Source organism: Adiantum capillus-veneris, chromosome 7, assembly GCF_014529385.1.
Source record: "Adiantum capillus-veneris isolate H3 chromosome 7, ASM1452938v2, whole genome shotgun sequence".
NCBI classification, from domain to species: domain Eukaryota; kingdom Viridiplantae; phylum Streptophyta; class Polypodiopsida; order Polypodiales; family Pteridaceae; genus Adiantum; species Adiantum capillus-veneris.
The window spans coordinates 81,418,675-81,445,580 of NC_140937.1; the positions used below are offsets into that span (position 1 = coordinate 81,418,675).

At 41.4% G+C, this 26,906-nt stretch overlaps 1 protein-coding gene across 4 annotated transcripts; it reads right to left on the minus strand.

Moving 5' to 3' along the window:
• Positions 1-1,299: 1,299 nt before the first annotated feature.
• On the minus strand, positions 1,300-5,127 carry LOC147454118 (uncharacterized). Of its 4 annotated transcripts, none has more exons than XM_086516120.1 (6): positions 4,994-5,127; positions 3,171-4,438; positions 2,694-2,989; positions 2,459-2,555; positions 2,071-2,135; positions 1,300-1,706 (listed from the first exon to the last, which is right to left on the minus strand). In XM_086516120.1, exons 2-6 carry the CDS (start codon positions 4,124-4,126, stop codon positions 1,654-1,656), a joined length of 1,467 nt encoding a protein of 488 aa, XP_086372246.1. In that variant the 5' UTR covers positions 4,127-4,438; positions 4,994-5,127; the 3' UTR covers positions 1,300-1,653. The 4 variants fall into 4 exon arrangements, with proteins under 4 accessions (XP_086372246.1, XP_086372245.1, XP_086372247.1 ...); XM_086516119.1 differs by lacking the exon at positions 4,994-5,127 and adding an exon at positions 4,887-4,904; XM_086516121.1 differs by lacking the exon at positions 4,994-5,127 and adding an exon at positions 4,731-4,749.
• Between the last annotated feature and the right edge of the window lie 21,779 nt (positions 5,128-26,906).

Here is a 26,906-nt window from a genome sequence, read left to right on the forward strand (position 1 = left end):
CAGAACTCTTTTCCTTGAATTTGCCAAGAGGAAATTTAGAAAATTAGGTTTATTTTGCGAGTTTTTATACTATTTTTCTTTATTTTGAGGCGGAATTTCTCCCTTTCCCCTTGTCCTCAACCATACCAATATTTTTAAAATCGAAAACAGCACAATATTAAGGTAAGATAAATTTTTTCCGAACACTCAAGGTGGCACAAGATTTCCTTTGGTTGCATAAATCTGGGGTCGAACCAAGGATTTAATGTTTTTTGGGGGCGGCCTGTAGAATTTACGATGTGTAGAGGGCCTACACACATGTAAATATAAAGAGAAGCCACTTGAGTCATCACTTTTGGCGGCTCCATACTCCCACGAGTTGCACCGCAAATAAAGGACCTTGGTAGTGAGAGAAGAGAAGAGAACACCTGTAGCATACGTACCTTCCAACCCAAGCGCCCCACGCCTCTATTCTCTTTTTGAGGGAATGAGTCCCGACAAAACGACTGAGTTGGCATCCCCCAATCCGCTCTTTCCACGTGGCTCATGAATGTAAAGCCCTTTTCCCACCAACTAGTGTATGCAATCATAGCCATTCCTTCACTCTATTGTGGTGCTCCTTTCCCACATGCATGCATTAGGCTATGCATCATATGATGCATCTAGCATGCCCATTTCCACATGTGGATGACTCCAATGGGACATGCTATGATGCCATCGCAAGATGCTCGTGTCGCATCACATCAATTTTGCACATGCAAAAGTTGCACGCATGCGCACGCGCGCACGCACATACATGTTTCTTAACCCTACACATTATTACATTCCTGTACTTAAGCACAAATTTTGAGCGTACACAAAAAGTTAAGCATGCACCTAAATGTTTTTGAGCAACTACACAAGCATGTAATGAGGGAGTTTTGGGGGAATGTGTGTATGAGAGAGACACATTGTGTGTGTGTGTGTGTGTGTGTGTGTGTGTGAGAGAGAGAGAGAGAGAGAGAGAGAGAGAGAGAGAGAGAGAGAGATTGTGTGTGTGTGTGTGTGTGTGTGTGTGTGTGAGAGAGAGAGAGAGAGAGAGAGAGAGAGAGAGAGAGAGAGGCAAGTGTGTGAGTGCCTCTGTTTTGTGAGAGAGAACATCAGGCATACTAGTATATACCATGCATGGGAGAAAGTGTCAAGAAGTATACTTCAAAAGTGAATGTACCCACACACAGACACACACACACACACACATTTCCACAAAAGGTACTACCTCCCACATGAGCACAAAAACAACACACTCAATCTCATAAATTCACACCCTGCAAAAAGAGAGGCTATCCACAAAAATCCCATATTACAAAGATGCCAAACTCAAATAGACATTATACATTGTAGTAGGCTAGTAGAAGGCTCTACTTAAACCTCAGCTACCCACAATAGAAGGACTTGTCTCTGGAAAGAGGAAAGAGCTTCCAAAGCTACAAACCTTTAGCTCTTGCATCCTCACTCCCCTCAAGAAAAATTTAATAGAGTTTTACTGTTATTACATAACAATAGAAGCTAGCAAGAACATAGACAAGGGACACATAAATCTAGTTGAACCTTTGCACATATGGACCACATCACAATGCAGAAGATTTTGGTGAAGCTTCCTTTTGAAACCTTGATCTCTTCCAAAGCCCTTGCTGACTATGAAGGCTTGCCATTCACTGGTCCTTTCGCCTTCGGCAGTCCTTTCTCACCTGCATTGCGCAACTCAGACTCATGACCATCTTTTGAAAGCCTCAAGATATATTATGGGATGAGCACTTACGCGCGCACACACACCATGAATGCTACCATCACTAATCCACACTGACCCTACAACAGGTTTTAGAGTTTGAAGGGGATTCAACCCTCCTAGCTAATTGGCACTAAGAAAATTAAGCATCAAAGTATAGCCCGAATGTTTAAAATCAAAGATGAATCTAAGGTGACATTTACCACATATATATTACAATCTCTCAATCAAGAAAATCCTCAAGAGAATTTCAATCAAAGTAAGTAGCATGTTCAACAAACTCACACCCACCAGACAAATGCTAATATAGGGGATAAATTGATTACCAATGCCAGTTGCATCCATTGCTTTCATGATTCGAAGGCTCTTGACACTCGACTCCAGGAACATGCTACAGAAAATACCCAAAATGACCTCAAGTTAGAGCTAAGGCAATGCAAGCACACTCTCAACTTTGTTGAACTAAACCATGTATTCTGTAACTATGCTGGTCTCTAAGATTCTTTGCTCATTTGACCAATCACACTACTAGACTTACAAAAGGTACCGACGCACCTGACGCTCTTGAGGTCACTTGGCGGTATCGGTATAGGCATCGGTATGAGCGTTGGCATGAGTGCGAGGACACAAAGTGCATATATTACAATTCTTTTTATAAAAAAAAATTGATGGCTAAACCTTATGAGTGCATGCTTAGAGAAGTTTGATGCTTACTGCCATGGCACATCACCAACTAGCAAACAATCTCCATCCTTGTCCTCATGAGTCACCACATAGTTCTTCCCAGTCAAGAGATCAAGCTTTGCATTATCTGAACCAAAACCCACATAATCAAAAGCATGAGTGCTCATCATATGTAGATGCGCACATAATGGGTAGAGATTAGCTCCCATATACGCAATATGCCCCTCTGAACAATGACAATACATTCAGCTATGGAGGCACTCACCACTCACAAACCCTTGAAACATGTCCTGCAAGGCCCCCTTCAATCCATCATAGCTAGCGTATGCCTTCAAGTCCACTTTCCGACATATACGAACCCCATCAAGCTTTGCCTTCACAAAAAATACATTCTTGTTGCTGCCACCATTCATTTTCTCTGAGACATCCACACTGTTGCTACTCGACGGTCCTCCCATACTTTTGGGAAGGTCATCTGCGCTCACCCGGTTGCTTACTTGAGCAGCTTGTAGCGTATTCTTGCGGAAAGAGCGGACTGGGGGCCAACCCACCACAGGAGCCCTGTGACGTAACAATAACAACTTAACATTGATGCCGAGACATGCCAATGACTGAAAACTCAGAATCAAACAGCTTGAATTTAGCAATGAAGTAAAGTCTTGGCATAATGTCATGGCCTGAACCAATGCTAAACCCTAAAGACAAAAGTTGAAAATGCAATGAGCGACGTCAACATACATACTTGTTTCGATTACCGTCCTGCTCTATCTCTGATTGAGTTGGGGTATCCACAGCTTGTGATGACGCTGGCTTGCCGTTGACGATGCTGGGAGGTGGCATGGAGACATTGGAAGCAGCTTGGGGCACTTTAAAAGTAGTTGGATTGGCGGGAAGGCCAGAAGCAAGCTGTCTAGACCCATGAACAAAGCTAGAATTTGCGCTTCCGCCCGTGTGAAGATGAGATTGTTCAAAATTGACATGCACTTGCGGCCAGCCTGCCACAGATGAAGTGCTAGCGTTGTACAAATCTGTATTCCAAGAGTATAGACCAGTTGATGAGTGCATAACATTTGGTGGAGCCACCTCTGCCATGGCTATTGATCTCCTCTCTCCATTGGCATCCTGATATGGTCTCTTTGCAGGGATAGTACTCACCTTTGGGACAGGGACCGTGAATCGCCCGGTCACCGGCGTGCTCCAGACAGGTACGCTAGATGTGTGACCCTTTCCAAAGCTTGGTGCACCTTGACTCAAGGCTTCTGCTTGCGGCTGCCAGTTAACCATGTGCTGATGATATTGATCATTGCTGAGGCTCACGCGGAAGCTCTCATGCCAAAAGTGCTGCGGTTTTGCGCTAGTCATAGCGACCTTGAGCCTAATTTGCTGGTCAACCATGCCGGTGTTCTGCTCTTGGGAAGCAGCTGCTGCTTTATCTGCAGGGGGGCCTAAGCCAAGGCTTAGCACCACATTATCACACTCCATTTTATCAACACCAGAAGGGATGGAACTTGTAAGCATTTGTTCTGGTGCTGCGCCCGTCAGCCCGAGGCTGATGTAGTCTCTCTCTTTCACTAAAGTTCCATCTTTACCAGCAGCTCTAGCTGATGCACAAACATTGGTGTTGTCCTGCTGGGCAGAGCCGGAGAGGACGCAGACCGGGATTCCGCCCGCCCATCCATCGGGGCATCCATCTATCATACTTGCTCACACTACTTTGAAAATTTCTGTCTAGCTGTTGGAGTGCACTCTTACTTAGAATCACAAAATTTGGGTAGTGATTAGCAGGCAACTTTAGCAAGGTTAAATTTATTTGCAAAGGCTGGCTGTTTCTTGCAAGAGCTGACCTAAAAGTAAGGTTAACACTAAGATTTCTGAAGTAGCTTAGTATTTTGGGTTATCCTGGACTTTCTCTAATGCCCTGCTTCATCCTTCCTCATGTTGTGGGCACTAAATTTTAACCCATAGCTGATCTCTCGAGAGAGGAAGAGAGAGAGAGTCCCCCCTATTAACCTGCACATGCACAATTACACATGTCAAGCTTGTGAGAAGTCCGAGTTAGAGGAGGTTGAAAAGCATACACATGATCAACTGCAATGCACATATAAGCGAGGGGCGGAGATGTCCTGCAGCTAGTGAAAAGGAGGTGAAAATGGGGGCTTGAAAGGTCAGTGTCGAGGGGAGGAGGGGGGAAAACCAAAAGGGCAGGCAGCAAAGTGAGTGAGTGAGAGAGTGTGTGTGTGTGTGTGTGTGTGCGCGCGCGCGCGCGCGCGAGAGAGAGAGAGAGAGAGAGAGGAGCACCCACAGTGGAAAGAAGAGGAGAATCGGAGGACCGTGACAGCAGGCAAATGATGCTTAAGAGTGCGTGCGCGCGTGTGTGTGTTTGCGGGTATTAGTGGAAGTGTTTGTGTGTTTTGGCGGGGGGGGGGGGGGGGGGAGAGAAAGAGAGAAAGAGGCAGACCATTGAAAGCTACATGCAGTAGTAGAAGAGAGTGCTATGATCAATCACTGCAGCTTATGAGAGAAACGAAGGGAGCTGCATTGCTCCGCAACAGGCTGAGCTTTTACCTTTCGGGAGAGAGAACGAGAAGGGTGGACACTGTATGGGTGGAAACTAGGCTATGAAATGACCAAGAACATTAAAACTGGAGAAAGCGAGCTAGATTGGATTATGTGTGTGAGGAAAGGGATTTGAGAAAATGGGAGGTGACCGGCCACACTGCTGCGTGTTTGTGTCTGTGTGTGTGAGAGAGAGAGAGAGAGATTAGACAGACGATTATATTCCTGTTGAGAATGATATAGAGCAAGAAAGAGAGAATCCAGAAACAGAGCTGACGTAGGCGAGGGTAGAGAGAGAAAATGTGGGTGTGGGGGGGCATTGGGCAAGGTCGTGTTCACATTGCTCGTTCCCAAGAACCCCCCGTCTCCCCCATTGGCCGGGCCCCATTCTCAGCATGCGCCGACCGGCTGGCCGCCGGTGAGGTTCTCCGGTTTTTCGGTCAAGCACTTCCAGAACCGGCCACGACGCCACGTAGTGGACTGCTGGCAGGCCGTCTCCATCCCCCCTTCACAGCTTTTGCCGATCACGCCGCTCCCACATTATTAGGCTGATGTGGACTCCCTTACTTCTAACACACCCGTTGCTTTTCTTTTGAAGGCCATGATGCCTCGGTATCGAGCTCAGGCATTCCTCGTTGGAGGGGACTCAAGTTATAGGCTCACGAAAAGATTGGTTCGCTTTCTGTTCAAAATGAAAAATGATAGGCTCAAATTTGTGCAAGCATGTTCTCAAGCCGGATCAAATTATGGAATTTTTAGTTACAATATGAGATCTTTAGTGTGATTATCCCTCTCAAATTTAGAGGTAGCCTGCTCATATTCGTGTGAAAAGGTTCAAAAGTCGAGACCACAAAAAATATTTCCCGAGCCCTAGGTCACTCAAGGGATCGACGGCGGGGGCGTGTGATCTGTGAGGTCACACGCTTTGGGCTATTGGATCTCCGCACGAGGTCCTCAACGAGTCATGCTAGCTTAGATGGTTAGGGTGGAGCTCCGTGTAGTGGACATCTAGGGTTCGAGGAGTAGTCGCGCCGCAGGGGGGAACCCTAACTTTTTGCTTGATGAGATTTTATCAACGGCGGATCAAATGTCAGTCATCGATCCCTCGACTTCACCCGTGGCACTTATAGACGAGATTGGCCCTTGGCGTGCGTAGCTCTACACATTTATGGGTGTCTTAACCGCATTGTCATGCAGAAAAAATGGAGCACAACCGTAGCATCAAGAAATTCCAAAACGAACATTGACTAAAAGAGCCATGTTTAGTAGGATGGAAGTTGGGAGCAAAGTAGAGCAGAATTGAGCACCGTACGGACTCTGCTATCGTTATTCTCCCTCATCCCTTTCCCCCTTTGTGCCTCTGCTTGTCTTTCTCTCTATTTGGCGTTGAATGCCACCTACTCCCTTGCCCAAGGTCCCGTTAGCAAGGGACAACCAACTCCCCACAATGTGCTTTTTTCGTCTGCTACATCACCAAAGGGTAGAGCCTCCAACCTCGCATGCAATCGGGGACCAGGAGTGGCTATAATTCCAATAAGGCATGGAGCTCAAGGACCGCTATCATATGCTCATGCAGTTCAAACTAAACCTATCTCAAATCCTCTTCCTGCTTCACAACAGCACATTCAGCATGACTTGTTTAACTCTCTGTTGCCCCTCCCAATTGGTCAAGGATATAATGTAGTTCACCCATTCTCTCTGCAGAGACCTAACCAGGTAAATCCTAATCACCCTCTTCTTAATGGCCAATTTTCCTTGATTACAAATGTGAGGTAGAACATTGATAACCCTCCTCGAGCCCCTGAGGTTAATCAAGGGAACTCCCAAGTGCAAAAAGTAAGCGATAATGTCCAGGGTAATCTCATACCTTCATCTGTTGAGAATAAAGCTGATAATTTTAATAATTATGATAACTGTCATGATGAGGTTAGAAATGACAAATCTCAGAATCAAGGACCTACTAGTAAAGGATAAATCATAGTTGGGATTGTTAAACTCAACACCTGGTTCAAGCTCTTGTAGGAAAGAGTCGCGATTGGCTTTGTCATGGAATCAGGCCTCCTGTTGAATTTTTAAAGCAGTGGATATCTCAAGAGTGGGAGTCCAAAAATCTGTTCCCATCTCAGGTGCAATATTTGCCAAACAATTACCACCTCTTCTTCTTCGATGACTTTGACAGTGCCCTACAAGTGATAAGCAGAGGTCAATGGCTTATTAGGAACACTCCCATGGCTATCTTTAAGTGGCATAAGGGCTTTGATCTAAAGAGAAAAAAACCTTCCAAGGTCCTGTTTGGGTAGATTTTCCCGATTACCTAATTGAGTTCTTTCCTTTGTTTAAACAGATTGGTGCTCAGATAGGGAAAGTGTTGGGGTAGAAACCCTCTAATGGTATAAACCCTAAGTGGGATCATCAGGTGCTTATAGAAGTTGATATCGATACTCCTCTTAGAGATACCATACAGCTCGAAGACCACTGGGGACAATTTCTACATGTATAAAAGGTTATTTACAAAAACCTACCTAATGCTTGTTTTCACTATCTCAAGCAGGGTCACTTGATTAAGGAATGCTTTGAGCTAGCCAGCAAGATGCAGAAGGATTCAGAGAAGGTCAAAGAGGCAAAAGACAGTAACCAAGTCTTTCAACAAGTTAATAGGAAGGGTAGCTATAGAAATAGAGCCCCAGCAAGAAATAATGGCAATAAATATGTCAACATGTTTGGGGCACTTTTGGATGATGTGTTTGACCCTTCATTTGTTGATGAGGAGGTTGACCCATAGGACAATGCCTCCACTTCTCAAACGCCCATTGAAGCTCAAAAAGATGGGGTTGCATCTCAGTTTGACACAGTGAAGCCTCGTCCTCATATTGAAACTCTGATCCCTCCTGAAAGCCCTATGGACAAGGCTAGTGGCATGTCTTCAAATTCAGACAGTTCAAATGATGGGGAGCCTGATATTTTAGCTACCTAAAAAGCCCTATGGACAAGGCTAGTGGCATGTCTTTAGATTCAGATAGTTCAGATGATGGACAGCCTGATATTTCAGCTACCCATAACTTCTCTACAACTCCTAAGATGGGGGGATTTCAGGACAACAACACTCTTGAAGAAGAAGACTTTTGCAAAGATCTTCAAGAACATGACAATGTAGAGCTCAAAAAATTCACTCAATCCCCTCCGAACTTTGTTGACATCCTCATGACCCAAGCAGAAGAGGAAACTCTACCCATTCTAGACAGTAAGCCTAAAAGAAAGAAAGAGAAAAGTGTTGATCCCAACACGGCCTCAGTCTCTTTAGTTAAGCCTTCTAAAACCCCTAAAAATGACTCAATCTACTTTTGGTTTTTCTTTGGATTGTAAAGGGTTGACAAATCCTGTCGATATAAAAAATGGATGCTTGACTTACATCTATAGGTTGATTTTATATGTCTACAAGAGGTTAAAGTCAAGGGATTCCTTTTGGATTCTAATATTCAAAAAATGAGGAGAAATCATAAGTGGTTTTACACTGATCATACTACAGGAAAAGGAGGAGTTGTGATTGGTGTTGATCTCAAACATGAGCAGTTGATTAGTCAAGTACATGTTAGGCAAAAGGGGCAACGAACCCTACAACTACACCGTTGTTAGCCTTTATGCTTCAAATTGTAACTCTAAATGACCAACACATGGACATAACTATGTGTACACTCAAGGATCCTCTCGTAATCATAGGTGACTTCAACATGGTTACTTCTTTGAATGACAGGTGTAAAGCATTGGGACAAGTTATTCAAGGCAAGGAGAAGCAAGGTGGGATGAGCTGACAGACAAACTCACTTTGTTTGATACTTCTATCACATGGACTAACAACCAGGAGGGTAGCTGCTATAAAGCTACCATATTAGACTGAATGTACATGACAACTAATTTGTTGCAAGCCCATTGGATGGTGAGTTGCAAATGTGACCCGTCTCTGTTACTGTTTGATCACAAACCTTTGGTTTTTGAGGTGCATAAAGGAGAACATTCCTTCAAAGCTTGCTGGCCTCATCTCGACAGTTCTTTGTTTAGACTTGCATCAATTAAATCTATTTTTGAGAATGCTTTTACTCTGCATAACAATGCATTTACTGCTTGGGATGTAGCCATAAAGAAAACTCAAAAGCAAGCAAATCTCACTGTTTGAAGCAAACTCCCTAGTAGATCAGTCTTCCCTCAAGCTTAGTAATTTGAAGGATCAGTTGAGGAGGGAAGAACTCCTTGAAGGCCAAGGTGCCCTTGTTTGGACCAGGCAATTTTGGGCAGGCAAAATAGAAAAGTCCAATAAGCACATGTTTTCAGTATTAAAGAAAAAGAAATGCAGGGATTTCATCCCCTATTTGTTCTATAAAGATTGTTGTCGTGCCACTTCCCATAAGGGAAACTTTGAAATTACCAGGTCTTACTTTTTCAATATTTTCTCTCCTCTCCCCCTGAGAAACAAAGACATCACTAATGCTAGAGCTAGAATTGCTCATTTCAGGAAAAGAACAATGCCAAATCATGTGGCTAAACTATTGGACCTACCCATCTCAAAAAGGGGAGCTAAGAGAAGCTATTGGAAATTTGAAACCTGGTAATACTCCTGGCATTGATGGTGTGCCCAATGAATTTTATTGTTTATATCAAGAAATTTTGACCCCTTATTCAATCCTAGTCTAGCAAGAAGCCTTGGTTGTAGGAGCTCTTTCCCCTTCCATAAATGTTGAGGAGTGGTTAAATTGATTCATAAGATAGGCTCAAGGGATGATCTATCTAATTGGAGGCCAATCACATGTCTAACTTCTTGTACAAGATCTTCTCCCTATCCTTAGCTAGAAGACTCAGACCCCTTATGGATCAGTTTATCTTGAAATAACAGAAGGGCTTTATTAAGGGGAGGTTTATCCTTGATGCAATAATTTCACTATGGGAAGGAATTGATTATGCAGAGGAAATGAGCAGGATTTTATCTTCTTCAAAATTGATTTTGAAACTGAGCAGGATTTTATCTTCTTCAAAATTGATTTTGAAAAGGCTTATGACAGGATATAATGGGAATTTATACTGCAAAGTTTATATGACATGGGGCTATGTTTTATCAAATTCATTCAGATTCTATTTGGTGATGCATCTTCTATAATCTCTGTTAATGGCACTCTTATTGAAGCTATCCCCCTTCACAATTCCATCAAACAAGACTGCCCTTTGTCACCTTTATTATATAAGATCTCTTCTGATGCCTTGGGCTGGCTTGTCAAAGATGATATACATCAAGGGAAACTGAAAGCTATTGACATCACTGGTTCTATTGACCAGTTATGCTTGCAGCAATTTTCTTATGAAACTAATGCAATAACGAAGAATGACCTGTAGTCTAAGAGTTTTTGGTCTTGCCTTAGCATTTACTGCTTGGCTAGTGGTTCTGTTATCAACCATTCTAAAATAGGTTATAGAATCTACAAAGGTCCTTGCCCTGACATCATTGTACAGTCTGATGGAAAGCTATTGACGAGGGTCATATTTTCAGACTTGTTAGGTATTCCAATGGTCTTTAATGCTCTTTCAACCACGGATGGAATTGGGTTCTTGGAAAATTTAAAAAAAAATGTCTTTTCAACCCAACATTTCTAGAAGAGTTTTTGTCTTGAATCACTACTTATTGTCTACTTTGGTGCTTTTCTTGTCTTGTTGGTCCCCTTCCATTACCAATTAAACAAAGTTTTCACTTTGGCAAGAAGGTTTCTATGGGGAGGTTCAGAGGAGATACAAAAAATTCCTAAAGTCTCATGGAAGACCTGTTGTTGCAGACATAAAGGACAAGTAGGTTTGGGGATCCTCAATCTTCAACACCTCTCAAACAAGTTAGCCAGCAAATGGATCATGAGGGCCTCCTTCTCCTCTGGCTTTTGGGTCGCTCCAATCAAAAGGAAAACCAATCCGTTCCATCTAAAAGGATACAAAGCTTGGTTTGGGCTACCGCTGTAACAAGAGGGTTTTATTTCAAGTGCTAACTTGTAACATTTAATGGCCTAGTAACTTGTGTGTAGTGAAAAATAGCATAGACATAGTGAGCATTTCATTAGAATAGATTCCTAATGAGCATAGCAAGAGTGCTTGGGTGGAGAGAGCAACAAAAAGCATAACACCTAGTTAGATAGGCATGAACAATACTTCAAAAGAGAGAGAAATTAAGCTATTGACAACAGTTGAGGACCGGATATATATGGAGCCGGTTCCCCCTCCAAAAGGCTTTGTATTGTAGGTCTCCCCCATCAAAGGAGACATTTTACAATACAATTCTTCATGTTCCTTCAATAACTAGCTAGTGCAATGAAGATGGAAGCTTCAAGCACTAGCAAACACTTTAAAACACAACATCAATTCCCTCACGGTCTCAGATCCAAGACCTCACACACCTTCGAAGATGGTGAGAGCTAGCGGGGTATGATAGTAGATTGAGAGGAAGAAGGATTAGTCTTACGAGAAAGATGTATATCTCCTCACATAATCACTCATATTAGCATAGCATAGCTTAGTAATTAGCATGGTAGAGGAGATGAGCATGCATTGAAGCTTGGCTCCTGGTTGGGTTTGCATCACAAAGCGAAGAGTTGTTGGTGTAGGCCTCCCTTCTCACAAGCTTGGAGTAGTAGGTGATGAGCTTTCCATTAAAGCTTGAGAAGGAGAGAGAGAGTTTCTTGCTCCACACATGAGATTGTGTGAGTGTGTGTGTTAATCACTTGACAAATTCAGCCCCCTCTCTCCCTCTCTTGGTCAACTCCTCTTGCAAATTACTCTTGTTGGCACCCCATTGGCCCATACCAGGCTTAGCCCCAGTTAGAATTAGGTAGCATAAGTGATAGCCTTTTGACATGTGTCCCCCTTTCCCCTTTTTGTGAGAGCTTTAGGTAATTAAATAATGCAACTAAACTCTCATTGGACCCCTTTGTCTTCTGGCCAATAGGAATCAGGCAAGCCATTGGGCTGTTGAATGCTCATTGGACCCCTTGGGAGACTGTCCAATAGTCTTCTAGAGAGCTTAATTATTATTGGTTCTTTTATCAAGTGTTTCTAAATGAATTAAACTAGATTTACTCTAGCCTAATTCTCATTAGTCCACCTCCATGGCCATCCAATAGGATTTGAGTGCACCTTGTGGGCAATTGGCCTAGGGAGCTGACATGTGTCCATTATGCCCTTTGTGTAAGGGAGCTTGTGTGTGTGTGTGTGTGTGTGTGTGTGTGTGTGTGTGTGTGTGTGTGTGTTTCTCTCTCATCCCCTACTTGCATCCAATTTTTGGTACACACACAAAGCATCCAATTTCTGGTAGAGAAGACTTTTTGGTACACACACAAAGCATCCAATTTCTCTAATGTTTGACCTTTGGACACAACCTTTGAATTTTGGAACCTTAGCATTTTGGAAGTCTTAATGGGATGAACCTTAGGGTCTTTAAAGCACATTGTTGCACATTACTCTTTCACAGATGACCCCCCCTTTGGATCCCTATTTTCCCTCTTGTGGATCCCTACTGTGGCCGGTCTACTAGCTTAACCAATATTCTAGCTTTTTCTCCCCTGGTACTTTCCCATATTAAATGACCAGTTTAACATGAGAAAATCATTTAGGAGAATTAGATATTAGTTATTATGGCATTACCTCTCTCTTGAAATCATAGTCGTTCTCGACTATGGGGTAGAGAAGATAAAGCCTATTCATTAGTCCTTTTTCTAGCGGGTCGAGGATCCCTATCTTACCCTACGACATTGTTCTAGAATGGATGACTAATCCATTTGGCGCTTGAGAGCGTAAGGCTGCCGCAAGCATGTATGCGCATTAGTCCTATCAATCTTCCATAGTAGAGTGACAAGCTCTACTTGGTGTTTGGAAGACATCGTCTCCACAAACTTGATTCTAAGCATGCATACTACTTAACATTTTTGCATAATAAAGAAAAAGAGAGTCTTATAAGACAAAAACTTTGTTCATTTTAAACATTTGTACATTTGCTTACTCTAGGGAAGCATTGTAAGCATTGACAAGGTTTAGGTTATCCTTTAATTGTATGCCTTGCATCCATCTAGCATCTTCAAAAGGATAATTCTTAAACTTAATAAGATACCGTCGGATAATCTTACCAACTCTTAATACCTTTTCTTCAAGACGGAGAATGGACTCGGGCTGCAGCACCTCTTCTTGGTCCTCGATCTCATGTGGGTCTTCAATAGTTGGTTCTTGAGGTGGCTCTCCTTTGTAAGGCTTTAGTAGGCTCACATGAAAAGCATTGTGTATGAGCCAATGGTTGGGCAACTTGAGTTGATAGGCCATTTCATTGATTGGTCTAAGAATCTGGAAGGGACCATAGTACCTTTTTGCTAAGTTAGCATAGTACTTTTGGTGTCCTGTAGCATTCCTTCCAGTCGTGTGCCTTAATCGAGCCTTGGGAAGTTTAAGCAAGATTTAATCATTTTCTTTAAAGGCTTGGGCTCGTTTGTGCTTATCAGCAGCAGCCTTTTGCCTTTGTTGTGAGATAGAGATAGCATCCTTTAATCTTTTGGAAAGATTCTTGTAGGTCTCGGCTATACTCATCTGCAGCGAAGATCTTCCCGTGTACCTTAAGTAGTAGGGGACTTTTAGATCTTCCTTCAATTACCTCGAGAGGTGCTTTTCCCGTGAAAGTATGTACAGTGTTATTGTAGGCGTACTCCTAAGGGTAAGTACTTCTCTCATTGGGACCTTTGATCTACTTCCGTTACATAGGCTTTTAGTAGATCACTGAATTGTTAGGTTAGCTATTTCACTTTGGCCATCCGTTTGCAGGTGATAGGCCGAAGAGAAGTTTAGCCTTGTCCCTAAATTCTCAAAGAGACCCTTCCAGAAGTTATTGGTCATTCTAGGATCTTTATCCGATACTATGGACATTGGCAAGCCATGGTACTTGAAGATTTGTGAAATGAAGAGGGTTGCCATTTGATGGGCTTTGATAGTCTTTTTGACAGGTATAAAACGAGCTTGTTTGCTGAACCTGTCTATTATCATCCATATTCCCGTATTCCCATGGATAGACTTAGGCAATCCAAAGATAAAATCCATGGATATGCTCTCCCATGGTGAATTAGGGATTGGCAAAGGTTGAAGCAATCCAGGTTGCTTCCCTCTATCAAACTTCGTCTTTTGGCATACCACACATTTAGAAACATACTCTTGTATGTTTTCTTTCATGGTAGGCCAATAGAAATATAGTTTCAATCCCTTTTAGGGTAGTCTGAATCCCTCTATGCCCCGCATAAGGAGGAGCATGAGATTCATACATTACTTCCTCACGTAGTGAGTTAGTAACACATAGTCTGTTGCCATAGAGAAGGTAACCATCTTGTAAAGCAAATGGTTCCTCTTTCTTCCCTAGTGCAAGGGCTGAAATCACATCTCTAAAATTGGGATCAATATCGTACTCATCTATCATAGAAGATAGATCATTGTGAGTTGCTATGGGAACCGCATTCACTCTTGGCCGTCTTGAGAGTGCATCGGCTACTTGATTATGCTTGCCAGCAATGTGAGCAATATGAAAATGAAATTGTGAAAGGAAATTTTCCCACCTCATTTGTTTGTCGAAGAGCTTGGTCTGCGTCATGAAGTACTTAAGGCCTTGTGATCCGTCCGCAGAATGAAAGGAGTCCCCAATAAGTAATGCTTCCATGAGTTTAAGGCATGTAGAACTACGAGGAGTTCCTTTTCATATATGCCTAGAGCTTGCTCAACAGGGTCAAGCCTTCGACTTTCATAGGCTATGGCATGCCCTTCTTGGAGCAAAACAGCTCCAAGGCAATCACCACAAGCGTCACATTGGACCTCAAATGGCTTTGATAGATCCGGCAGTGTAAGCACAGGTTGGGAGATAAGCTTTTCGAAAGCATTGTTCTCCTTGGCAGACCATGTATACGTAACATTTTTCTTTGTTAGGTCATGTAATGGTCCTGCTATTAGTGAGAACTTTTCTATGAAGCGTCTATAGTATGCACACATACCTATAAAGCTTCTTAGTTCATGAAGATTCCTTGGATTAGGCCATCCTTTTATTACCTGTAGCTTTGATGGATGCATTTGGATGCCATCTTGAGAGGAGATAATGTGACCTAAATACTGAGTCTCTGTAAAAAAAAAAACTCACTTTTCTTTTGATCAATATAAAGTTTATTCTCTCGTACAACTTGAAATATTACCTAGAGATGTTGCTTGTGTTTGTCTAGTGAATTAGAATAGATGAGGTTCGGGGAGGCCTGAATAGCTTCTCCATCAAGCGGTTGAATGTGGCTGGTGCATTGGTCAAGCCAAAAGGCATGACAATGTATTCGTAAAGACCAAATGTAGTGCGAAATGCGGTCTTTACAATGTCTTGATCAACTATCCTTATTTGATGGTAGCCACTTTTTAGGTCAATTCTACTGAAGTAGGTCGACCCTTGTAGCTTATCAAATAGTTCTTCTACCCATGGGATGGGAAATAGAGCTCTTTATTGACTTATTGAAAGCTTGTGTATGTACAATGGGTATGGTGTTACCCAACTCCTTAGCATCTATGTACATATCTTTTTCCCTGAACCTAAAGTAAATTTTCCTTTCAGGGAATTTAACATTGGCAGCCATGCGATCAAACCATGGTGCCCCTAGGATTACATCCTCGTGCTTGAGAGGAGAGATAAAAAAGTCCTCTTTGTTCACATAGATTTGGACATGGAGCCTCAATTTCTCGATTAAGGGAGTGACTGAAGCTTCTTGCCCCTTGAGAGCACCATCGGTGGGTAGGACATCTCCCATCGCATAGGCTTGGATGCCTAGCTTGGTGGCCAACTCTGTGGATATGAAATTGTGAGTAGAACTAGGGTCAAAGAGAATAAAAGCATCATGTTCTCTTACCTTTCCCCAAGCATGGCATAGAGGAGATCCTTTGTGGTGAGATTCCTCTTCTTGGATTTCAACCAAGGTGGCTCTAGGAGGCTCATGGCGGGTGTTCTTTTGGGGGCAAGCACGGTACGCATGCCCTTACTCGCCGCATTTGAAACAATGATTATCCTTGCAATAACGCTCAAGCTCTTCAAGAGAGATTTTGTTTTTGCCTTTGTAAACTCCCTTCTCCTTAGCTTTGTTGTTATTGGAATTGCCCTTAGGAGACTTTTGGACATTGTCCTTCCCCTTAGACTCATTGGAACCCTTGTTTTCCGTGGGCTTAGGATTTCTCGTAGCCCCTTTTTGGAAATTGATTCATGAAGCCACCACAGTATGGTGTATGATCGCCGATATGGTGCGTGGCCTTTGAGAGTTAACATACTCCGCCATTTCTTTAGTTGAGCCCGCACAAAATTGTTGTTTTTGCTCTCCAAAATCCATTTTTTTGAAGATAGTGGCTTTGAGATGTAAGTCCCAAAACTTGTCTACATATTTGTGAATGGATTCATAGGGAGAGAGCTTCAAGCTTTGCCATTCGGTGAGTACTTTGTCTTTGGCATCGGTAGCCAAAAACTTCTTCATGATGGAGGATCTTAAAGCTTTCCACGTTTGTGGAGCTTCACCGTTTGCCCGTAGGCTAGACCACCATTGCCTGACGGACTTTTGAAAATGCATAGCTACATGGCGTAGCTTAGAGGACTATATGAAGCCCTCATCTCCAAACGCCACATTGAATTGTTGGATGAAAGCCAAGACTTTGTCCGTAGCACCAAAGGTGCCATCGTAGGTAAGGAAAGAGATGCTCTTTCCTTCCTCTTTGAACTTCTTGAGCTTGGACAATCTCTTCCACCTGACATAGGATTTCCTATGGCCTCTTCTTTTTTATGGTTCAAAAGTTGCACCATCGCTTTCTTTAGAAGATAAAGAATTTGAGGAAGATGGAGAAGAGGGTGACCTCTTTCTTGCCTTTTTCTTGCCTTGGTCTTCCTTGTTGGCACCATCACTTTCTTCATAAGAGGAAGAGGATGAAGAAGATGGAGAAGAGGGTGACCTCTTTCTCACCTTTTTCTTCTCTTGCTTTTTATCATCCCTCTTTGAATTATGATGTGGAGAGGTGTGAGATGGTCTTCTCCGTTTAGGAGGTGATGGAGAGCGTTTTGCCCACCATCTTCGTGCACCCATCTCCACCGAGGTGGCAGAAGACCCACTTCTTTCTCGTTCCTTCGGTGGGGGCTCTTGAATTCTCCTTTGAGAAGGAGATGCGGCGTCAAGAAGCAAATTTTTGAGCCCTTCGTACGGATCCTCTTCTTCTTCGCGAATTGGAGAGAGGCCTCTTTTGGAAGTCTCACAAGGAGGCTTCCTAGGTACTCTGTTGTCATGGTGGGGAGCTTGGACAATCCCATGAGCACATAGTTGCCATTGCACTTCACTTTGGAGGGATGGATTGCCCATGGCTTGTTGAAGCCTAGAAACAAGGTAGTTAACAAGCATAGGGGCATCATTAGTAGCTTGCTCATTAGCAAAATCAAAGCTATCAACATTAATTTCACTCTCTTTACTATTGTCAACCATTCTAACAATTTTTTGGGTGTAATATTTTTAGGTGTACTTTGGCACTTCAAGCCCTAGTTGCTGCTCCTCTTTACCCCTTTAGAAAAGCACTCAAGCTACTGTACCCGTGGCTCAAATATCATCAATTGCAAGGAATAGAAGAGAGGGTCGTTCAACATCAAAACAGTACCGGCTCCTGTTAAGCTTCTAATAGCTCAATAGTGGTTAAGCCGTAGGCAAGCCTCGTAGGACTCCACTATTAAGACCATAGCTCTCAGCGGTGATGCCCCATTATCTGCACGAAGGCAGGTGCACTGCAAGGCTGAAAAATCGCTATTCTACTTAATTGCAATTAATAATACCAACCATTTAGAGCTAGCTTGAGGACCTCCCTTCTTGACCAAGAAAAGAGAAACCTTGTGCCCCCTCCTTTGTAGGAGTTTTGAAGACTTTTTGGTACACACACAAAGCATCCAATTTCCCTAGTGTTTGAACTTTGGACACAACCTTTGAATTTTGGAACCTTAGCATTTTGGAAGTCTTAATGGGCTTAACCTTATGGTCTTTAAAGCCCATTGTTGCACATTGCTCTTTTGGAGATGCCCCCCCCCCCCCCCTTTGGTTCCCTATTTTCCCTCTTGTGGATCCCTATTGTGGCCGATTTGCCAGCTTAACCAATATTCTAGCTTTTTCTCCGCTGATACTTCCCCATATTAAATGATCAGTTTAACATGAGAAAATAATTTAGGAGAATTAGATATTAGTTATTATGACATAACTTCACCCCTAGAGGGTCTGATCTTGTCTCTAGGTTCTAGAATGCTTGGAATATTCAAAAGACTAGGTGGTCTCCCCGCAAAATTTGGGAATTTCCAATGCAATTTTGGATGTAGGATTCCATGTGGCCTGGATGGTTTGGCCAATCAAAATGTTTGTAGTTGTCCAAGAGGGCTCACAAGTGTTTTAAAGTAGGAATAAGATATAGGAATGCTATTTATAAAGATGGAAAGTGGCTCACTAAAGATGAGATCATCCAAAAATTCCAAAACACTCAGGATATGCACCCTTGGTCTCATGCCAAAGGACAACCTACCACTCTCTCTTAGATTTGTAAAAATATCTATCTGTCTAAATCTTCTGACATCATTATGGATCCAATCCTAATTAGCAATCTCAATCACAAATGGTGTTTATCCTGGAATGCCAAGCAATGGGAATATAGGTTTAAGTGTATCTAAGCTTACCCTCTTGCCATAAAACATAGCTATCTCATATGGTTAATCCTACACCAAGGTGTCTGGACAAGTACTAAAGCCAAAAGTATTGGGGTATCACATGGAATTTCCCCAGGTGCAAGTGTCATGAAGAATCTCCGTCCACCTTTTTGCACATTGCAAATTTAACATGTTGTTTAAATCAGAGCTTCAGATAGTCTGCAACGTTAATGCCTTAGTGCTTAACTGGAGGTCCCTATTATTGGGAGAATGTAGTTTTGTTGATGTGCCTCTATGGACCTGCCTAATGGGTGTTGTGTTATGGCAAATATGGTTGGAAAGAAACTGGTCTTGCTTACTCCCCATCCCTTGACTATCAACTTTATTGGAGTTATGAAGGAGATTTATGGTATGGTGACTGATGCTACAGTAATGGAAGTCAAAGAGATGTAAAAAGCCCTTAGATGGCAAAGGTGGAGATATGCCATTTTCTCCTTTCATGAGCCTTCAAGAATGTATATGATACTCAGATACTGCTCCTTCTTCTGATGTTGGCATGTTCTCTCTCAGCTAGGATTATCCCTATCCTTCCTTAGGGTTTGTTGTATTCTCAGTGGGTGCACTATGGAATCATGTTAATGCATAACGTGAGTTCAAAAGGAGGGGTTTTAAAATGAAAAAACTTTAGGCAATTTAACAGAGATACATTAACACTAGGGGTTTTTATATTCAATTTTGGAAAAAAATCTTAAAATAAGGGGTCATTTTATTCATTTAAACATGTTAAAAGAGGGGATTTTTTAATACCCCACGAACGCACGTTATATAGGGGTGGTAGTGAAAGGTGAACGCCCCGAGGTTGTATTTTCCTCTTCTTTTTCACAGTTCTTTCCCCCAAAAAAAAACTTATTCCAAAATTAGAGAAATGACTATTTCTTGGCATCGATAAAAGTTTTTGTGCACACAACATTTTTGAAATGCACCTCATTTTGGGTTTTTTGTTTTTATGGAAGCATGCATAATTAATGGCGATTGTGTAGCTGACACAATGCATTTACCTATAGTATCATGTGTGAGGACTTTGTTCTGTATAGATTTCCCAACCAATACACTCTAAAAACCTCAAAAGTGAAGGGAACTAAGTGCTCCCTTACCATGCAAACTTAAGGTTGCATGTTTCTTTTCTCTGTTTGTGCTTGAAGCATTTCTCTCCTACTCTCAAGGGAGGGGCGAACCCCCTTTATGGTGCTTCATGAAACCTTGATGGATGTATTTCGTATGTAGAGGTCCTTTTCTTTCTTACCAAGGGCCAAGACACCTATTGCCTCCCTCACATCTAGTCTCCCGAGGTATACTTTGAAGATGGTAGAAGAGGAAGGAATAGTTTCTAAATGCTGTCAATGGTAATTGACACAAAAAATAGATGGATAGGGTTTAGTTTGACTATCATTAGCAATAAATTGTCTAGCTATATTTAGTTAGTTGTTGTCTATGCTAGTACTAGTGTCAATAATACAATCAAGTCCATTCTCCATTTCATTTTGTATTTCGGGCCTCAATCTTAGTTTCACTTGTACTTTATCAATTATCAATATACTCATTATTTCATTGAATCGCCATTTTCAATCTACTTTATCCAGTTGTTATTGTGATTATAGCATCAAATATCTTATTTAGTTGTCTTCGGTTTAGTGTCATCATGCAACATTAATCTTAAACTATAAATACTTATTTCACTAAATCGCACTCAAATTGGTAATCCGACAGGAATCCAACTTTCCATTTTGGTGATCATGAGGGTGGGCAAGAGCTCAGAATTAAGCAATGAAAAAAGGTTACTAGTAAGTATCACTGTTGATTCAATGAATCTCAATGCCAGTTCTCAGATTAACTAGACTATCTGAAGTTTGTGAGGAAGAGGATTAAGTTCTTCTAAGGAGTTTCAACATGGGAGTGGTCACTCAATAGAGAGCCAAAGGTCTTGATAAGAGGATATCACTCATTCACTAGTAGACAGGCAGAGTTCTTAGATTAACTAGACTATCTGATGTTTGTGAGGAAGAGGATCAAGTTCTTCTAAGGAGTTTCAACATGGGAGTGGTCACTCAATAGAGAGCCAAAGGTCTTGATAAGAGGATATCACTCATTCACTAGTAGACAGGCAGAGTTCTTATTCTAGTACGCCTGTAAGGGAATCGATGAAGTCTAAGAGGGCAATCTAGAAGAGACTCCATAAGTTTGACATTGATCCTAGACTATAAAAGGAAGCCAACAATGTAAGTAGAGTAACCACAATTAAAGTATTCAAAATATTGATTCCACCTCACATTCAAGGAGACATAGCAGATACTCGCATCATCACAAGGACAATCAAAATGAAAGAAGGAAAAGACACCAGAGCAAAAGAGATGTTGATGAAATTACAACAATATAGGAGTATACAAACTGTGACATTGAAGATGAATAGCTAGTTCATAAGACTTTTCATAAAGGAAAATACGAGGTGGATTTGAAACTCGATTTTTTTAGTGAAGGAATGAAGTCAACCCAGATGTGCACATGCAAGCATTTGAGGAATGGGATGAGTTAAAGAGAATGTGAAATATTTTCCACAAACATTCAAAGATAGATTTCCTAATTTTTAAGTGCCACACTTATTGTTCTATTAAGGGAAGCCTTTATACATAAGTTTAGTGCCAACCAAACAAATGAAGAGATCCTTGTTAATTGGGTATGGCCAGTCAAGACAATAAGTCAATGCGCAAGTATGTAGACTATATCAAACATTTGGCAAAATAGTTGGAGTTTTCAACATCATACAAATACCTGAGAGCTTGGTTTTTAGATGGTCTATTACAAAAAAGTTGGAGTAATAAAGCATGAAACTGACTAGAAGATTCCATGAGCTAGTAATGAGAGCCTTAATTTTGGGACATAATATAAAGTAAAAAGTCAATAGCAATGAAGAAACGTTCAGCTCTAGATTCTCAAAATTGGAAACCGCTTTGTCTAATGAGGAAAATGATAACACTAAGAAGAAAAGGACTTGGAAAAATCATGAAGAAGAGCCGACCAAGTAGTTTTAGGAGCTTACCAAAAAAGTATCTCTTCTATTAAGGGAAAAAAATTGGTTTACACATTTCAAAACTGACAAACACATAAGTGATGCTTGTGTGGAGTGTTCATATTGTGCAACATCTGAGATTGAACATTAAAGTATCAATAATAGGAGTAGGCACAATGGAGTCTAAAGAATAGGAAGAACGAGCAACTACTCCTTCAACAAATGCTGCTAGAAGAGACTATGCTAATAGAGGTGGTTATGGCCAAGGTAGAGGTTAGTTTTTGGTGGAAGAGGCCACCTAAAGGAGAGACTTCAATTAAATTGTTTACAACTATGGCAAGTATGGTCACTTTGCAACTACATGTCTAGAGGAAAAGAAGCTCTTGAGGAGGTGAAATGAGTTGAAGTGAAAATGGTTCAAGTGGAACTAGTGCTGGTGAGAGCAATAACAATGAGCAAAGGGGTAACCACATAAGAAATAGTGGAAGAGCCCACAAAAGATGAGAAACATATAAGGTCTAAGGATAGTATTACATCATAGAGATAGAGAAAGGTCTAGAAAGCAAAATGGGTAAAAGAGAAGGTGGTGGATTCATGGGCTAAAGACCAAAACTTGGCGGCTAAGATCATTTAAGGTTTAGACAGAATGAAGCTAGAGCAACCTAAGTGTTTAGAAGCCAAGGTGATCCGCAAGATGTTTCCCACTTGGGAATTGGTGTTCATTTTGACAAGATCACTTTTTAGGTAGTCTAGAGTACTAGAGGTTTCCAATGATGCTCAACGGATTGTCTCAAGGAGAAGCAACAGTGAGAATTTTCTCCAAGTCAATATTGTTAAGAGGGAATTTTTGCTACTGACCATGAAGAAAAGAGACCGAACATAGCTTTAGAAATGCTAACTCAGTCTTAGAGCAAATAAATTATAGTAAAGACTCTATCAGCTAAAAGAGAGGAAGTCGAAGGAATAGAGATGTCTTTGAAAAGCTGTGGAGGATGAGGTGTTTGCAAAGACATGTGAGAGAATCCAAAACCTCAACTATGAGATGAGAATATTAGAAAATTATTTCCTACATGTGAACACATCATCAAAAAATACAAGAGGGTAAGATAGAAGCCTCAACAATGACAATAAATCTATCTAAAGTTAAAGATGATAAGGCATCTAGAAATTGAAGAGTGGATTCTTGAGTCCTATATTAATGATGAAGATAAACAAGTATCTAAAACCAAAGTCAATGAGAAATCCCAGCAACTATTTGATAAACTCACATTTCTCTTTGTATGGGAACAATGATGTCGATCCAAAAGTTTGTCAACAACAAATACCACTTAAACTAGAGGCCAATCCTATGAGAGTACAACGATACATATTGAAGTTAAATTATGCTAAAAACCAAGGATTTCATTCACGTCTTCACGTGAAGTGCGAAGTGGTAATAACTCATGTTGTTTAACGCTCCATGAGAGTGTTAATAGCATCAAATTCATAAGCACCTGCTAGAATTGGCCCTTCATGTTAGCCCCGACAGGCAAGCTGTCATGTCCGACGGGCTCGGCTATATCCTCCTATTGCTTCCCATTTTTGGAGGTGGCTATATAAACGATGTCTCATCCTTGCATCGTCTATTTTGGCACACTTGTTGGCTTAGTTGAGGTGTTGGTTTTCATTCATGTAGCTTTGATTCCTATATTTTTTAACATCACAAATAGTTACAATTGACTTTCCCTTGGGTGTCTATCCGCCTAGAAACAGGTTTGGGTAGGGAGCATCCTTGCGGAGGGTATAGGTGGTGTAAGTGCTTAGGGCTCACTCACTACACCTACGTATTTTTGTTACGTATAGTTACCTCCATTGGGTGTCTATCTGCTTGGAAACAGGTTTGGGTAGGGAGCATCCTTGCAGAGGGTATAGGTGGTGCAAGTGCTTGGGGCTCATTTCTATGGCTGGAATGGAGCACTCATTATCACTACACCTACGTATTGTTTGTCATGTTTAGTTACCTCCCCTGGGTGTCTATCCGCCTAAAAATAGGTTTGGATAGTGAGCATCCTCGTGAAGGGTTTAGATGGTGCAAGTGTTTGGAGCTCATTTCTATGGTTGGAATGGAGCGCTTCTTATCACTGCATTGATGTAGTTGTTTGTTACGTTTAGTTACCTTCCCTGGGTGTCTATCCGTCTAGAAACAGGTTTGGATAGGGAGCATCCCCTTTAAGGGTTAGATGGTGCAAGTGTGTGGGGCTCATTTCTATGGTTGGAATGGAGTGCTCTTGATCACTACACCGGCATACTTGTTTGCCCATCTCTATTGTTGAAATCAATTTTTCACTTCTTTTTGCTTTATGTTTATATGTATATTATTTTACTTTTTTATACAATTGTTCAATTAAATATTGTTTTTCAAAAACCTAATATTTTTACGATTATATGAATGTATAGGTGGCTTGTGAACTTTTCATAGACGCCAATGCTTGCTCTCAAAACACCAATGCAGCTACTTCTAGTCGCCCATCAACTGGTGGTGAAGTATCAAACAATAGAGCTTCCAATAAAGGGAAGCACAAGGCCGTCGATGGTAAGGTGCCAAGGCTTGAGTGGCAATTTTTTGAGAATGTAAGAACATTTAAAGATTGGTGTTTCAAATTATCTGGAAAAGAAAAATCAGGAGGTGTACCTCGTATTAGGGAACACTTCCTTGGATCAGGGAATGGAACAACTAATAGGTCTAATGGAGGCAGATGTAATGGTGTAGGTCATGAGAGTGCTACGAAACGCTTGAGAGAGTCGTTAGGAGGTGTAGCCAATGCAAGGCGACCTAGAATACCGACTCCAAGCCGTTACGCTTCAGAGCACCAAGGCATTGCTGCCTCAACACAAGGCAGACAAAATAGTGGTGCACCCTCCATGCCAGCCAGCACACACACACTCAAAGAGATAGCACTCAAGATGGATCACCTGAGTACCAGTTTGAAATGCATAGAATGAGGCAAGTAAGTCCACAGAAAAACTTTTGATCAACTGCTCTTGAAGAGGCACAATCTGCTCTTGCATAAGCTATCTAGTTTACAGGTGGTTCTATGTTGATGGTCACACAAGAGTCATGGAAGCATGCATGGAAGAAGATCGGTGAGTATGGCGTTGGTTTTTCCCGTTCTTCATATCATCAAATGCGGACAACATTCTTGGATAAATGCTTTGTAGACACCCAAAAAGAAGTTGATAGATTGATCTTGAAATTAATTGATCAAACATGATGCACTATAGTTAGTAATGGATGGTCAAATGTCTAACGTAGGCCGCTGATTAATGTGATGATATTAAGTCCTTGAGGGGAGTGCTTTATTAAATTGCTTGACAACTCAGGTGAGATAAAGTCAGGTAGCTATATAGCGAATATAATCACTAAAACAATTCATCAAGTTGGTGTCCAAAATGTAGTACAGGTGATAATGCACAATGCCAAAAATTAAAAAGCAATGGGTCGTCTCTTGGAGGAGCGCTTTCTTAGCTTGTACACGTTTGGTTGCAATGCACATAGCCCTAATCTTGTGTTGCAGGATTGTTTTAAGAAAGACGACACTGATTGGTTCAAAATCATTATAGATAATGCAAGGAAGGTGGTGAAGTTTATTTTGAAGAGACAACGTGTGCTAGACATGTATCGGCAACGTATGTCCACAATATTGAAGCTTCCATGTGAAACTAGATTTTGCACTAACTTCTACACTGTGAGAGTCTTTTGCAAAATAAAAATGTTGTTTTCTGGAGACATTTGTTTGTACTGGCTTCTATGAGTGGGGAAGCCAGTACACAAGTAAAAACAAAGATTCAATCCGTGAAAGTGATTATTGATGATAGACACTTTTGGTATGATGTTAGGGACACATACTTAGTGATGAGGCATGTGATGCTATCTTTGCGTCAATTTGATCTTAAGTTACCCAATATAGGGAAAGTGTACATGGGCTGGTATAATGTTCAGGAGAGCTTGAACTCTCCTTCAGAGTGAAAAAATTGTTTGATCAAGCCCTTGAGAGCACCTTTTAATAAGGCTAAAAGAGATATCTTAAATAAGTATGTACATGCTCGATGGGTTAGTGCACATGGCCCACTACACAATGTTGCTTTTCTGCTTGATCCGAAGTATTGGAACATGGATTGTGATGAATTAGATGAGGAGGTGATCGGAGACTTCTATGTTGGTGGTAAGTAATTTCTACCGCAATTCAGATGATCAATCCCAAGCAGTCACCAACCTGATAAAGTACAGGGTAAAGGATGGCCTTTTCAATTCGGATTTTGTGCAAAACCTTGCATCACAACAACTAGCATGTAGATGGTGGCTCATGAATGCTGCTTTGGTGCCTACATTGCATCGATTGGCTATTAGGGTCCTTACACAATGTGCTGCCAATTCAAATTCTGAGAGAAACTGGAGTACACAGAGCTATGTACACTCGACTATTTGTAATCGGTTTACCTATATTGCAATCACAGGCTACGTAGCAATATTCAATCCCAAAGGTATGAAGAAGATAGACCGCGGTGGACTGTGGATATGAATGAAGATGACCAGGAGCAAGGGGAAGAGGTGACAATCGAAATACGTGAGTTTTGTAAGCTTGGTGGATGTACTTTGCTTGAATTGAATGCGAACCTTGAGGTGGATGATTTACCTCGTACTCGGCAACGAAGGGCATTGCAGAGCAACAATGTAAACATAGATAGAATTATAGGTTAACACTTCATTGAGGTGAAGAACAATTGAATGTAATGCAAACCCTTTTTTTGTGGCTTGTGGCCCGTGAACCAAGTGACAACCACAACTTTTATTTTATTGCCATTTAACACAATAGTCTGAGTATTGTCATTTATGAATTTAAAAAGTATCATAAATTTTGTTCTCAATTCCAGTGGAAGACTTTATACACTTTGAATTTATAACATTACTTTATGCACCAAGGAAGACTATCAAACCTTCACGGATCAATTTACCAACATTGAAAAAGTCATAGCAAGTTTTACAAGGCTTCAATGTTCATTGCAAGGGAGACATATACAAGGATCATAAGAGTCACTGCAATCCGCTACAGGCTAAGATGTTTACAATTTTCAAATTATCCAAAATAGACTCTCTCTCCCTT

Excerpts from the sequence above, each read along its gene's own strand:
- LOC147454118 (XM_086516120.1), bottom strand. The coding sequence starts at position 4,126 with ATGATAGATGGATGCCCCGATGGATGGGCGGGCGGAATCCCGGTCTGC. Across the intron at positions 2,990-3,170 it reads CAGGACGGTAATCGAAACAA|GGCTCCTGTGGTGGGTTGGC; the intron begins GTATGTATGTTG and ends GTTACGTCACAG. Across the intron at positions 2,556-2,693 it reads GTTTCAAGGGTTTGTGAGTG|ATAATGCAAAGCTTGATCTC; the intron begins GTGAGTGCCTCC and ends GTTTTGGTTCAG.